At 45.6% G+C, this 14,362-nt stretch overlaps 2 protein-coding genes across 8 annotated transcripts in view; one reads left to right on the forward strand and one right to left on the reverse strand.

Moving 5' to 3' along the window:
* The window catches only part of Nek6 (NIMA (never in mitosis gene a)-related expressed kinase 6), a 103,628-nt gene extending 99,936 nt beyond the window's left edge, over positions 1–3,692 (forward strand). For 5 of the 7 annotated variants that reach the window (XM_030251924.1, XM_030251922.1, XM_030251923.1 and 2 more), the window contains one exon: positions 1,482–2,853. In XM_030251924.1, coding sequence (XP_030107784.1) covers positions 1,482–1,592 — 111 coding nt within the window. In that variant the 3' untranslated portion in view covers positions 1,593–2,853. Of the gene's footprint in view, positions 1–1,481 lie in introns of all 7 variants that reach the window. The other 2 variants (NM_021606.3, NM_001159631.1) reach the window with 1 other exon arrangement.
* A 555-nt stretch (positions 3,693–4,247) lies between these two features.
* The window catches only part of Psmb7 (proteasome (prosome, macropain) subunit, beta type 7), a 55,907-nt gene continuing 45,792 nt past the window's right edge, over positions 4,248–14,362 (reverse strand). Inside the window, exons 7-8 of the mRNA NM_011187.1 lie at positions 6,899–7,050; positions 4,248–4,490 (exon numbers count right to left, since the gene is read on the reverse strand). Of these exons, the coding sequence (NP_035317.1) occupies positions 4,379–4,490; positions 6,899–7,050 (264 nt within the window). The 3' untranslated portion in view covers positions 4,248–4,378. The remainder of the gene's footprint in view (positions 4,491–6,898; positions 7,051–14,362) is intronic.

Genomic DNA, 14,362 nt, shown 5'->3' on the forward strand with positions numbered 1-14,362 from the left:
CTGTGGGTGGGGACAAAGCCTAGGCAGAACCATGCAGGCTCCAAGCCAGCCTCCAGGCCCACTGGCCTCACCTGTGCAGACTGCCACCCCTGAGGTGGGGAGGTCATAGGGTAAAGAGAATTGTACATCACTCCTCTCTTCCCCCATCAGCTCCAGTGGCTTGAAGAGTTCTCAGTAGCCATTCTGGGAAAGAAAGTATCTGTGGTCTGGAGAACAAGCTGGCAGGAAAGAACAGGTTACATTCGTCACAAAGCTTGTTGCTGACTGGCTCGTTCCTTTCCTTGTTTAAACTAGAATCTCTGCACTACTAGAAGACATGTGACTTGGCTCTAATCAGTTCAGTGCTCCTGTGCCAGTCTGCCAATGGGCACCACCCACCCCACATCAGTTGCAAGGCAGCAATGAAGACCCCAGAGCCCTTAGCTTTATGTCCTAGGCAGCCATTCTAGCTCATTAGACATGCCCCTAGCAGGCAGCAGCTCCAGATCCTGCTACTGAGCACAGGGTCTGTTCCTAAACATACCCCACTTTTAAAGTTATTATCATGTTGTATTATTTTCTTATTTTTTGTTGTTTCTCTTTTTGACTGCTTCTAAGTGATCATGGGGTAGACTTCATCTTGACCTGGTTTTCAAATTTTAACGGGATGGGTCAGCCATGGTTCCCTTCCAGATCAGCTTCAGAAACCACTGTCTGTAGATGATCTCGGACTCCAGACATGCTGCACACACCATCTCCATCAGCTTATGGATTCCAGTGTTTTGCACAGCAGTAGGATCACAAAATGGGCCAGTTAAGGCAGCCCAGCTTTGGAAGTTCAGGATAGACACCCTGTTCTGAGGTGGATGCTGCAGCTCCAGGGCCTCTGGAACATGCCTGGGCCCTTCTCACCGGTCCAGGACTTCCCCCCTCTCTCCTTTTACTGGTGACCACAGCACCCTGGGCAGCAGGCACTCAGATGAAAAATGTTGCAGCCAGCCCAGTGTTGCACGTTTAAGACCCGGGCTTTTTAAGGTCATTATTTTAATTACCATTAAAATAACTAGCACTCCGGCTATCAGAACGAAAGGGATCAGAGGCTTAAGGCGCCCCTCCCCCACCCTGGCGGGCAAAGCCTTCAGTGTCTGGATAATTAAAAGCGTGTCTTTCATGAGCACAATGAAGAGGCCAGGGGGTGTGCAGACTGTAGCCTTGCTGCATGTTAATGCATTTATTATGATCAATAAGCCCTTTCCTTGAGTTTTCTCTGGTTTGGGCTTTTGTGTGACTGACAGCGGACATACATGTGCACAGTTGAAAACTGAAGATTATTTGAGGGTAAAATTCTCAGGGTCTCAAAGCATCGCCTTTGGAACTAGACAGGCATGCATACATGGGATCTGTGTGACCATGTAACTTATCCTGAAAAGCATTGTTCACTTGAAGGGACAACAGCACCATCTGAGGTGCACTTTAAGACTAACAGAATTCTTTCCTTGCAGCTTCGGGAACTGGTCAGTATGTGTATCTACCCTGACCCTGACCACCGACCTGACATTGTATATGTGCACCAGGTGGCTAGACAGATGCACGTCTGGACATCCAGCACCTGAACGCAACACACCTCATCAAAGCCAAGTCACTTGTCTTACTTGAGTCCTCTCCCCAAGTGGTACCTGGAAGCCCCCACAGCCAAGACTAGAGGACTCTCAGCTGGCTCCACCCAGCGGAAAACAGCTGGGCTATGGTCAGACTCCAAAGTCCTTTCTTTGAACTGTCGCAGACAATCTGAGCTGGGATGAGTGGGGAGGGGTTTGGCAGCCATGGAAACCCCTTGTACCTACTGAAATGTGAACCTCTGCCTGGTTGCTTCAGACCCGTCCAGGCCCACACGGTCAGGAGACTTGAAGGGAGCTGGGTGACTAGTGTGGGCCAGCCTTTGCAAATGGTTACCACCATTGGTTTAGTTCTTAGTACCTTTCCATACAATCAGGCTGTGTGCTTCATTTACTCTATTGTACAAGGATACGATGGAAATAATGGTTTAGAGTAGAGATTGCGCTAATATTTTTCTCTGCATTTTCTAATTTGATGAGTGACAGTAAAGAGCACCTAGCATCGGGCCTTTCGACATAAGTGGCATCTGGGAGATGGGAGGGTTCTCCTCTGTCTCCGCAGCCCTGCCCCGTCACATCACCACCGCTGGGATGCTATGGCTCACTCTAGGATCAGTGTGCAGACTTCGTCCATCCAGCAGGGAAACTCCAGAAGCTTTGCTCGCACACTGTTCTTGACAAGTTCGGGGTCTGGATCTTCCTAGTGACTTGTCAAAGTTTGTTGGCCTTTGTGTCCTTGCCTGCAAATGGGACATTATAATAAGGTGTCTGTCTTCCAGGTGGCTGACAGGATTTAAAACAAAAGTTGTTAGCCATGGCAGCCTAAGCTTGCTATCCCAGCACTTGAGAGGTAGAGGCAGGAGGATCAAGAATCCAAGGTTGCCCTGAGCAATACAGGAAGTTTGAGACAGGAACGGACTACATAAGACCCTGTCTCAAAAACAAAACAAACAAAACCCAAACCAATAGAGATGCAAATCAGCTAGCAGTGGCAGGTGATCCAAAAATACAGCCTGCCTGTCACCCCTTCAGAAAACTCAAGTCATGGACTATGCGAGTCAAGAATTAAAATACAACTGTATTATGTGCAGGAAAAGCAGAAATATGTTCATTTACTTTTTGTTCCTAATAGGATTAACTGTGAAGACTAACTTATAAATGTGAATTTAAGGAAATCTAAGTGCTGGAGGAAACAGTCTGAATTTTGTTCTTCTATTCCAGTGGGTCTCACTTTGTATATCAAGACCCCCTTTACAAACCTGTCTCCAAAGATATTTATATTACGATTCATAACCGTAGCAAAATTACAGTTATGAGGTAGCAAAGAAAATAATTTTATAGCTGGGAGTCACCACAACATAAGGAACTGTATTGAAGGGTCCCAGCATTGGGAAGGTTGAGAACCGCTGGTCTATGCAGTATTCAAGGAGCACCCACTTGGTGACAGGCCAGTGCTCCTGTCTTGTCAGGTGATGTTTACCAGGGCTCTGCACAAATAAGCTCTCTGGCTAGCCACCACCCTCTTGAGCAGGGCCTGTACTCCAGATACAGCCTCTGCCCGGATCAAGTGCTCCATATTTTAGACAAATTGGGAAGAGAGACGGCTGAGCAGCTCAGGGGTGGCCCTGACTGCGTGTCCGTGTTTTATCTTGGACTGCAGTCCACACCCAGCACACAGCAGCAGCATAACTTCTTGAGGTGCCTTTAGAAGCAACCTGTCAGGCCCAAACCGTCCAAGTAACACCAGAATATTCTTAAGTTCCCCAAATAATTCTGACACTCATCAGCCAAGCTGCTGCCCTCAATAAATCCACTGTACCCTTTCAAGCAGTTTGCACAAGGGAATCTGTCCTCCAGTGTCCTGCCCAGAATACTGACTCTGAGAAAGGATCAGAGTCGCTGTCTCCTGCCCAGCACTAACTCCTGAAAGTTTTCCTGGGTCTTTGTAAGAACTGTTTCTGTTCTTAGAGGCTCTGTTCTATCTGCCCTTGGTACAAGCAGCCTCTGCAAACCAAAGAACTTCATTTCAGCACTCTACCCATTGTCCACACCAAGAGAACTATCTGCCCAATAAAATGGCCCTTGGGATGTACAGTCTCCACTGGACAATCACTATCCAGAGAAGCAAAGCAATGCTATGTCTAATTACTGCAAAACAGCAAACATCAAGTTTTCCTTTAGTTGTCACGAGAATGGCTAGAGTGCAGCTCACCAGTCTCATACAGCCACACAAATACCCAGTTTCCATCTATCTTTCTCTAGACCTGAGCATGTTTAGGCTGAGAATTCAAACTGAAGATATCTGTCCTGGGGAGGGGGAACTAGGGTCTTGTTTATGTAGGGAAGCCATCCACTCAGCCTGAGACTTCCTTGCCACTGCTTTGCACTGATTCACTCTGTTAGGACAGGTGCCTGGGGTTACCCCCAAGTGAAGATAAAGTAAACAAATATAGGCCTAGGTCATATTCTTTAGAACCAAAAACCCAATCTGTTTTTTTGTTTTTGTTTTTTGTTTTTGCCACAAAGAACTAATCAGTTTCAGAGGACCACACCACTAACACGCCAGAAAGATCTGGAACATAGAAAGGAAAGTCGGGTCAGTAGGAGCCCAAACGCACAGTTCCAACATTACAACCACTCACTAAGTTTTTTGTCTTTTTATTTATTTATTTTAATTGAGCAATTGCCAAAGGCATGTTTTCTGGTTGGGGTAGAATGGGGTTGGGGTAGGGGTGGTATGCACCCCGAGTCATCTAGAGTTATCCAACCACCCACAGCACCATTCACGAAGTATCCATTGTCTGAACAGTCTCTTCTAGCACCTCAATCTCCAGAGGGGTAACTTTCTCGGTGAGGACAGCGGTAGTGCCTTTCTCACATCTGTACCGGCCAAGCCTAATGAGAAAAATAAAAGCAATTAGACTTCTGCTCAAGTGCCCAACGGAGGTCAGGACAGAGACATTTTGGCCAGACAGCAACAGGCTTGACTAGACTCTGAGAACTCCACCTCTGGGGCTTCAAGGAGTCAACCTCCCTTTACTTCCAAATGGTACACTTGAAAGGGGTGTGTGCGTGCGTGCGTGCATGTGTGTGTGTGTGCATGCATGCACTCGCATGTGCATGAGACAATACTTAAGAGATAATAGAAAAAGCACTGTTTTTCAATTTTCCTTCCACATCCCACCATTCTCAGTAGAGCTAGAAGCTACTTGGTCATGTGACTTGAGGCTTCCACTTCCGTAAAACTCACATCCTGGGCATTAAATATGAGTGATGTAATTCGCCTTCTGCCCCTCATCTCTAGAAGCACCAGCAATACAACATAGTCCACAGCCAAGCTCCAAGTGCCTCACTCTAGGCCAACTGTCCCTGCAGGGCACAGTGGACTGATTGCCACTAGGACATGCTCACCTGACCTGCCTCCTTGGGGCTTGCTCTGAGCACAAGGCTCTCATCCTTATCCACACGTACTCAAACTCTCCAGTCCTGAGTCTGCCAAAATATGGTACCAGAAAACTGTTCCTTTGTCATGTGTCTGTCTGTCTGGAGTCACAGTTCCATCAAGGTTGTGTCCGATCAGTGGAAGCTGTGCCATTATCACATGCTCCTAGAAAATGTATCCCTTTAAACAGCACTTGAGCTTCAACAGGGAGCAGATGGGAGGTACATGACAGCTCAGGTGGAAGGCATACTTTTTCAAAATACATCTATCTGTCCTAAGGTTTAAAAACATCTCTTGGACTGCACCTTGCAGGGCTATACTGGCAGTTAAATGTTGCCTTGAGACAATGGCCCAACAAGATAATTCATTTGAGCTTTACCCTGTCTTTAGGGGGAGTGGACACAAGAGCCCTTGTACCTTTTGGATAAGGCTGTTGGTCTTAGCAGCATGCAGGGTAGCAGCCAGGTCCATCCATGATTCCATGATGGTGACAGGCATGGAACAACTGCCAAGCCTTAGCCCTCACCTGTTGTTTCTTCTGGAGAGGGTTCCCTCATCCAGGCAGCATTCTCACAATCACTAACTAGTCTAAAGGACAGTGGGGTTCTAGAGTGTGTGGATACTGGTACCGCCCCAAGGCAGATTATTGCACACCTCCCCTTCCTTGTCACCTTGTTGGGTCCATCCCCACCCTAAAGGCTAGGAATAGAACCCAGAGCCTCCCACATTCTAGGCAAGTGTTCTTCCACAAAAACCAGATCCCTGGCTCCACAGTGCTACCTTTAGCACAAAGGTTCCTTTTGCAATCACACCTACTTTTCAAGGGTGGCTTTTAGAATTCTCTGTCTGGGCGACTATCATTCAGCCCACATGGAACAGAAGCACTCCCTAGTTCTCTTCCCAAAGGATCAGATCAGCATCCTTCAGTGGAAGCTGCTTTCCCAAACCAGCCCTAGATCTTAAAGGCAGCTTCCCTTTTCACTCAATGCCCAAGGAACTGGCATCACACTACCCTAGCTCTGTCATTTCAAATACAGGACTGATACCCAGAGCCACCATGCCAGCCAGTGGCCATCCCTGTCACCCACCCCAGAGCTGTCTGACACTAAGCTTCCACAATGCTGAGAACAGCCTACAACGAGGCACTGTTAATACTGAAGACCCACCTTTTCTTGTGAATCTAGAGCTAGGGATCCTCAGTGGGTATAGAAGCAAGCCTTCCAGAGGTCACATGCTACTAATCAGAGCGCTCAAGTAGCTATAACTGTCAATTCGTGAACTACAGGTACATGCAAACACCATGTCTTTTGGACCTAGAACATCCCATAACAGCTCAGATCTTGGCTTGCACCACTGAAGTGAGGCACCCAGGGATGTAGGCCACAGTTTCAGTGGCATGACTGTAGCATAAACAACACTGGTACAAACCATGGCCACAATTCAGAGGCTTATAGCCACAGGATTAGGACTTTTAGGATGTTTTGGGCCAGCCTGAAGAAAGGCTGTGGGCTGGCTACCATGAAACATAAACACTTCACAAGATTCCATACAGGGCTTAAGATGCTGAAGAAACCACAGGGGGGTGGGACAGGGGACACACACTTCAATGTCCCAACTGACTCTGAAGCCTTCTCTTAGACCCATTCCACCTTTCCTGCCAACACATGACAGATTAAGACACTTCTCCATGCCTGACCAACGCTGGGATCTTTGAGTAGCCCGACTCAAAGGACTGTTGTATAAGCTGCTTTGGAACATTTGGCTTTTCTCAGTGCAGGGAAACATCCAGAGAGCCCAATCCAGATGGCATAGGGATGCCAAAGGTGATGGGACAGAAAAAAATGATATCCCGTTCACTTACCTGGTCCCTTTCTTGTTGGGCACTGAGAATGGACGAAGAAAGTCCAGCTTGCTCTTGCTGATAACACACAGATCAATGTTGCTTCCAGACCCCAAGTCATTAAAGATGCCAGCTGCAATAGCCTCACTCACTAGCTTCTTGGCTTCTTCCTCCTGAGAAAGCAAAAGGGCAGTCATGATAAGTTATGCCCACGGAGAATGGTGGCATACTCAGCGCACATAATAGTTCACAGGTCTGTTTGTTCGTGGTTGTTGGTGCTTAAAACCTCCTTAGAGCTGGGCAGTGGTGGCACTTGCCTTTAATCCCAGCAGTTGGGAGGCAGAGGCAGGCGGATCTCTCTGAGTTCCAGGACAGCTAGAGCTATGCAGAAAAACCTTGTCTTGAAAACCAAACCTAACCATCACCACCATTCCCTAGAACTGACTCCAATGGTTTGCCTGGAGCTCTTCAGGTGGTAAGCAGGGGCCTAGACTTTTCAAAGTCCTTCATGCCCTTTCTTCACTACAATGTCTTCCATTATATGCTGCCAGTATCTGTCATTTAAAGAAAGACTCAATAAGTTCTGCTGAAGTCTTACTGCTGGGCAGTAATACTTTAGGTTTCAGGGTACACTTATTGTCTGTTACAACTATTTGATGCCAACACCTAACATATAACAGCTACAAACTAAGCATAAACAGGGTGATTATCAGGCCCAAAAATACTTTATTAACAAAAACGGGTGTTAGGTTGGATTTGACTCCTGGACTCAGTTTGCTAAATGATCAAAATATCTTAATGTTGTTGACTCCAGGATAGAATCTTCCCATCCAATAATGGGGGAAGACAAAGCTGCGTTTATAAAGTCAAAGAGTAAGGTAAAACCCCTATGGAAGCCATCTTCTTAGATAACATAGTGGACAAAATCAGCACTGTGAGGCTGAGACAAGCTGATAACAAAATACAATCATATTTCTGGGGAAATGCTGCCAGAGCCAAACCCAAGACCACTTTGCCCTCACAGAATTTGTCTCCACCCAACCTATGAGCTTACAAGTTTACCAAAGTGACTTGCTGTTTCTCCCCAAATTTCCCATATGCCAGGGGAGACACACTAGGACCAAAGACAGAGGTCCCAGAACTTTATCCTCTTGGGATTTTAAGAGTTCAGGCCCATGTGACAGCTCCAAGGCTTGTCAGAGGTCAAAGGCTGAGTAGGAAAGACAATAAAGGTCGCCTCAGCAAGGCTTCAAGGAGAGCTGAAGGCAGGCTGTAAACAAAGGCATCCAGGAAATGAGCAAAGCAGGTAGCAAGGCAGAACATAGGTCCACCAAGCTGCAATCTTTTATGAAACAAGGGCAGGTGTGAGCCAGCCTTTCCTAGCTGTGTGCTGCCGCTGCTTCCCAACAACACAAGGGTACAGACACTTGAGCCCAACAAAACACGCATCTCAGGAACACCACCCCCAACTTCAAGTCCCACACCCGAACTGCCCCAAATTTGGTCTAAGAGCCTTGATGAGCAGATTCAAGGCTTCAAGTTGTGCGAAAAATCTGAGCCAGGTTTGAATACTAGTGACAGTAGTGCCCTCTACAGACCCAGAGGAGGATAGAGACAGCTCTGCAAGAGTGGGAGGGATCTTTACCAAACCAGCAGCCAGACACCTTTGTAAGAGCAGTGAAGCAAGTTATTCTCGTGTGCATCTGCACAGTGCCTTGAGAATTCACCTCACAGAATCATCTAATCAGGAACTGTTTCTGAACAGTCCCACAAAAGCCTTACCAGAAACAAGGAAAGGTGGTATACAGGAGATGCTAGTGGAGACTGCTCCCACACAGAAAGCAAAACCCAATCACCGGCTTAACAAATGCAACCTCATTCCAACTCTGTTTATTAACCAACCTTAGATGTGCATGTGCACGCTCGCTGGGAGTGCCCTGCTTGCTCCCCAGCTCGGGGCTTCCGACCTTCTCCCCCTTCTCTTTTCTCCACTTAACTACCGCCTTTGTCTGTTCTTGTCCCTTTAGCTAGTGCTCTGAGCAAGACACATGGGACAGAAAAAAATAACCAACAGGCAGCACTTAGCACCACAGATCTTAATTCCCAAGGGAGGATGACGCTGAGAGCATGGAAATATATGAGCTGTTGTTACACATGCCTGTCTAGTCTGTATTCATTCACCTGGACAGGAGGTGCTGCAGAGTGCAGGTGACTCTCCCTCTGCTTTGTAAACATTTGCACATGGAAGTAAATCCCAGCAAAAGCACATTTCAAAAAGTACAAAGAATTTGAAATGTATTATGTATAATTTGATCCACTTGTAGAATCATCATGTATACAGACGTGTAAAGGCTTTGACAAATTGAGGAGACATTTAATGCTGCTTCACCAATTCAAGAGAAGATGATTCTTTAAGGACTCCTCCCCCTTGACCCCACCCCCACCCCCCAGTTATGAAATGGAAAACTTCACACTGAGTACCTACCATAACATGTTAAATACAGAATCAGGCACATGGATAATCTCTATCCAGTTTTATTACAATCCCCAAACACCTACGGAGGCTCATACTAATCAGAATGTATGGCCGAGAGGGAGCCCCAAGGCCACACAGCTAGCAAACAGTAAATAGTAAAGCAGGTTTGTGGTAGCCACAAACCGTATCAGCTAAGTAACCTTCTTGGGCTCTGGGCTCTTCACTACTTGGGGACGCCACGGCTGTGTTAAGTTTAAGGATAGGTGCCAATTTCTGTCTGGCTTGCCAAAAAGCAGCTCCTATGGCTGTCACTAGAGAGCAGGGGAGCCTTGTGCTTTCCCTAACACCCTCAGACTACCTGATGAAGGCCTTTCGCCTCTCTACTTTGCACAAGATAATGTTCCCACAATGTCCTGTCAGGAATGCCAGTATCAGTGGCATACCTTCAGGAGACAGAGGTGGGCAAATCTCTGAGTTCAAGGCCAGCCTGGTCTACAGAGTAAGTTCCTGGACAGTCAGGGCTACACAAAACAAAATAAAAGATGATGGTCTTACTTCATGTTCTTCTCACCACCAAACTCTCTCAAAACACAAGGAGGTTGAAAACGATTGCTGTCTACCCATCACTTACGTAGTACTTTCAAGAAGTATCTTCAGAAACCTATCTGAGGAACTGCTTCATAGCTAAACTGCTGTCTTTAAACACGGTACTTTACAAACAGACTTCTAGGTACAGATAGATGCACCTATACTACTACGCATGGTCATGTTTTTTCTTCTCTAGAGTAAAATTTCGCAAATAACTTGTTTTTAATATGTGCTGCTATTATTTTAGAAAACTGTCAAGAAAATTTCAGAAAGGTGGGGAAAACACCACATTTATCACCTTTGGCTCACAGAATATTCAGGAAACATGTTTCTTCCTCTAGGATTCCTTCTTTCTAGCACTGTGTACCTCACTCTTCTGGAAGATCTGAGGTGACCTGGGTCCTGAGCAACATCTGCCTGGGACAGGTGCTGCTTAGGGGATCTCTGACCTAGCCCTGCAGACCCTGTACCCCAGATGGCTTGCCCCAGGTGCTCTGTTCTCCCCCTACTGCGCCGGCATCCTTCTCCAACCAGCCAGCTGCTCGAGGATTTACGCTGCTTATCTCGAGGGAACTTGGAGATTTAGTGTTAGACCAGCAGGGTACATCCCAGCTACTAGAAAAATAGCCCTCCAGGATAAGAACAGCCTCAAAACACTCATGCAGAAGACCACCATGACCCTGGTGACAGAAAAACCTGAGGGTCTTGGGTTCAAGGTCATCTGGCAGGTGTGGAAACAAATGATAGAACCACATCTTCCTACAGACTCCTACTTCATGTTGTGTGGCTGGGAGCAAGTAAGCACTTCTCTGAGATTTCGCCCTTCTCTGTAATATGATAGTACATTCTACCTCACAGGTTTGCTGCAAAAAGAAAAAAAAATCAAACACAGAAAGTACCTACTCCAGTGACTGGTGCACAGCAAATACTTCATGGAGGGCAGCTTATTTAATAAAGCGAGACAGAGGGACCCTAGATGCAGCCTACCTTTCAACAGCAACCGTAGGTAACCAAACCTCATGCCTGGAAAAGGTGGTCTAGACAGACCTGCTGACAAGCCTTCCCCCAACGCCATGGAGAAGTCCCTGTAATAATTAATCCAAGCAAACCACACTCCCTAAAAGTTCAGAGAATATAAAAGGAGCACTTCCTGCTTTATGGCTACAAAGACCAAACTAACTGGGAATATCAGTCCCCCGGGCCACCCTGCTTCTTAAATGAGATTACAATAAGAGTGATGTACTGTACTCCAAGTCAGCTGTGACAAGCAGCACTTTATAGAGCTATCTGTTTGTCTCCATCACTGCACCGCACAATGTGTCCCTGGACTCCAATGTGCAGCTCCATTTACCGCTACATGACAAATGGGCAGCACTTGTAAAAGGCACAAAGAGGTCCACGTCGGCCATGTAATGGTCACCACAGCTGTACCCGAGTGCTTGAGGGGACAAAACAGACCCCCAAGTTCATTAAACTGACCAGTAATGGATCTTTCAAAAAGTGCCTTAGGAATCGTACAGAAAAGGCTAAAATAAATAACTCAGCATGGAAGGCTAATCTGAAACGGTGTTTGATAAATTATTTATACCACAGGCGATTGTCTGCATTTAATATTGGAGCTACTAGTAGCATCTTTAAAAGATGATTTATGTGTTGTAACGCTATTAAACTTTATATTGGCCCACTGCTAGCTATAAAGTCTGCTGAGATTTAGAGAATGAGTTTTAAACTGTCACTGCAACATCATAGGAGATGGAGACTGTATTAAATCTTTACTTTAAACCTGTTATCTAGAGAGTTGTGTTTTGTAGACACTCACAAACTGATAGATTACCTCAGCACCGCTACAGTGTGGGTCCAAAGAGCACTGCAGAGAAACTTCTCCACGTTATCCCATCTATAGCTGCAATCCAATTCCTCTTCTCACTAAAGTGATTTTTAGATCGGCAATGTCACCAGAGTAGAATATAGGTCTGCCAGCCAATGGGCACCCTGCACAGTTCAGCCTCAAATTAATCCTTTGTGCGTGCCCGCTTGCGCACGTATGTGAGAGAGTGTGTGTTGTGTGTCCCCAATTATTTGAGACAATACATTTGTAACTAAAAATTTTACAAGTCAAAAGAAACAAAACTGGTTATTTGCAGAAAAGTACCATCTGGTAAGTAGCTAGATTGAAAGGGGTGGAAAGGGGATGAAGTGGACTCTCATAAAGGGCAGAGCTCTGTCTACTGTTTGTTTTACTGGCTGGAAACAGGGTATGTCACTGTGTGTATGGGGAAACCACAGCATGACTTTAGTAGTTTCCTCAGTTGCTCTCCACACTTTATTTATTCATTCATTCATTCATACATACATACATACATACATTGGTGTTTCACCTATGTGCATGTCTGTGTTGATGGCATTGGATGGCATCTGGAGTTACAGACAGCTGTGAGCCAGTCATCTCTCCAGCCCACTTTTTTTTTTTTTAAAGATAGGGTTACTTACTGACTGGCTACACTGGGTCAGTCAACCCGTCTTGGTGGGCCCACTGCACTCGGGTCCTTCAGCTCATGTGGTGTAGCAAGCACGTTACCCACTGAGCCCCTAGTTTCACTACTACTTTTTCACAGCACCATAGAAACATCCCTTTGCCTTCTACCAGGAATTGGAGACAGTTGGCTCTTCTCCTTGGTTTCCTCTGGTGATAAGGATGTGAGATAGCATGGTATCCCAATTCTCACATAGTTTCTATTTCTTTTTCTATTTGATACTGGTCTACATTTACCCCCATTAATTGCCTAACATTTGCTCATTTATCGACAACATATATTTAACTCCTTAGAACCAAGAGATGGCTGGTCACAGGGTTCAAATTTCAGTAAGGAGAGATGGAATCAAGAGATCTCCTGCATTACATGACTACCACAGATAATATAGAATAGTATAGAAATGGCTGAGCATGGTGTGCATGCTTTTTGTCCTAGTACTCCTGAGGCAAATGGAAGAACATCATGAGTTCCAGAATAGTTAGGATACACAGTGAGATCCCATCTCATGGAGGGGGAGGGAGGGAGGGAGGGAAATATGTTAAACCAACCAGAATTTAGCTTATTAATATAATCCAAATTAATCTTAGAAAACTTATATAACCTATCTTTGACTTGGAACAGCCTAGTGTTCTACACTGGAGGTAGGGATCAGTGTTTGACTGCCTTTTGAACAAAGGCCCTGAACTCTACCACCCTTAGCACCGTTACCAAATACAACACATACACACAAACAGTAATATATATTCTACCGCTCAGACGATCTGAAGCAGAGCAGGTTAAGTATGGATGTGATTCGAGTTTGGATTCCAAAAAGAGAAAACCACACTTCTGCACAACACACCTTTTCCATCTTTGTATCCCAGGACGTCAGATTGCAACATGTACAGCAATAAATTAAGAACAATCTCAGCTTCAAACACACACAGTTTTGTGAGACTCGATGACGAAGCCACAGGACAGGCCAATACCAACAAGAGAAATTCCAAAATTATACCAGTCTCAACTGGAGACCAGTCAAGGACAATTAACAGCAAGGAAGAAAGGGGCTTGAACATAATATTTTGTAGCAACCTGTTAATATGCTAAGGTATTAACTATGCCATTGACGAGGCCTAAAATTTAATTGCTGATAGGTTAATAAAAAACGTAAAAGAGTTCAAAGGAGTATTTAAAAGAGCCCCCTTCCCCAGCAGTAGGATTTCTGCACAAATCTGATACATCTCATGTGTGGCCACATCCTTTTTAGTAGAAAAGCTAATCTGTTTTTCAGACTGGGGTGGGTAACAAAGTAAAGACATCCAAATTCTGGGTCTGGCTTGAGCTCTGGCGTAAAAAGACCTGCCCGTGAAACACCTGGAAATCACTGTGTAGAAGTGAATTGCAACTGTGCCTTTAAAGTTAACAGTGAGCCAGGAATTTCAGCAGATACCTGTAATCTAAGCTCTTGGGAGACCATGGCAGGAGGATGATTAAGTTCAAAGTCGGCTTGGGCTCAGGGAAAACCTTATCTCAAAACAGCCAAACTTAGAGGGGCTTGAAAGATGGTTCAGTGTTTAAGAGTGATTGCTACTCTTGTAAATGACCTGACTTCAATTCCTAGCACCCATGCCAGGTAGCCTCCAACTCTAGCTCCAGGGATCTAATGGCTCCGGCATCTATGAGTAGTTGCACTCATGTGCAAACACACACACACACACATACATACACATAACATTTAAAATAAACCTTAAAAATAAAGAAGTAAAGCAAAGGCAGAATGTGTCTTTATGATGGCAGTGGTGAAAGCTATTCTCTTGGGATAGGTCAGTGTGCTGCCCCCTGTGGGTGCAAGAGTGCACCAGGATGTGGGTGATATTAAGTCATTAAGGAAAGCTTGTGGTGAGTTCA

This window comes from Mus musculus, chromosome 2 (genome assembly GCF_000001635.26).
Source record: "Mus musculus strain C57BL/6J chromosome 2, GRCm38.p6 C57BL/6J".
Classification (NCBI taxonomy): Eukaryota; Metazoa; Chordata; class Mammalia; order Rodentia; family Muridae; genus Mus; species Mus musculus.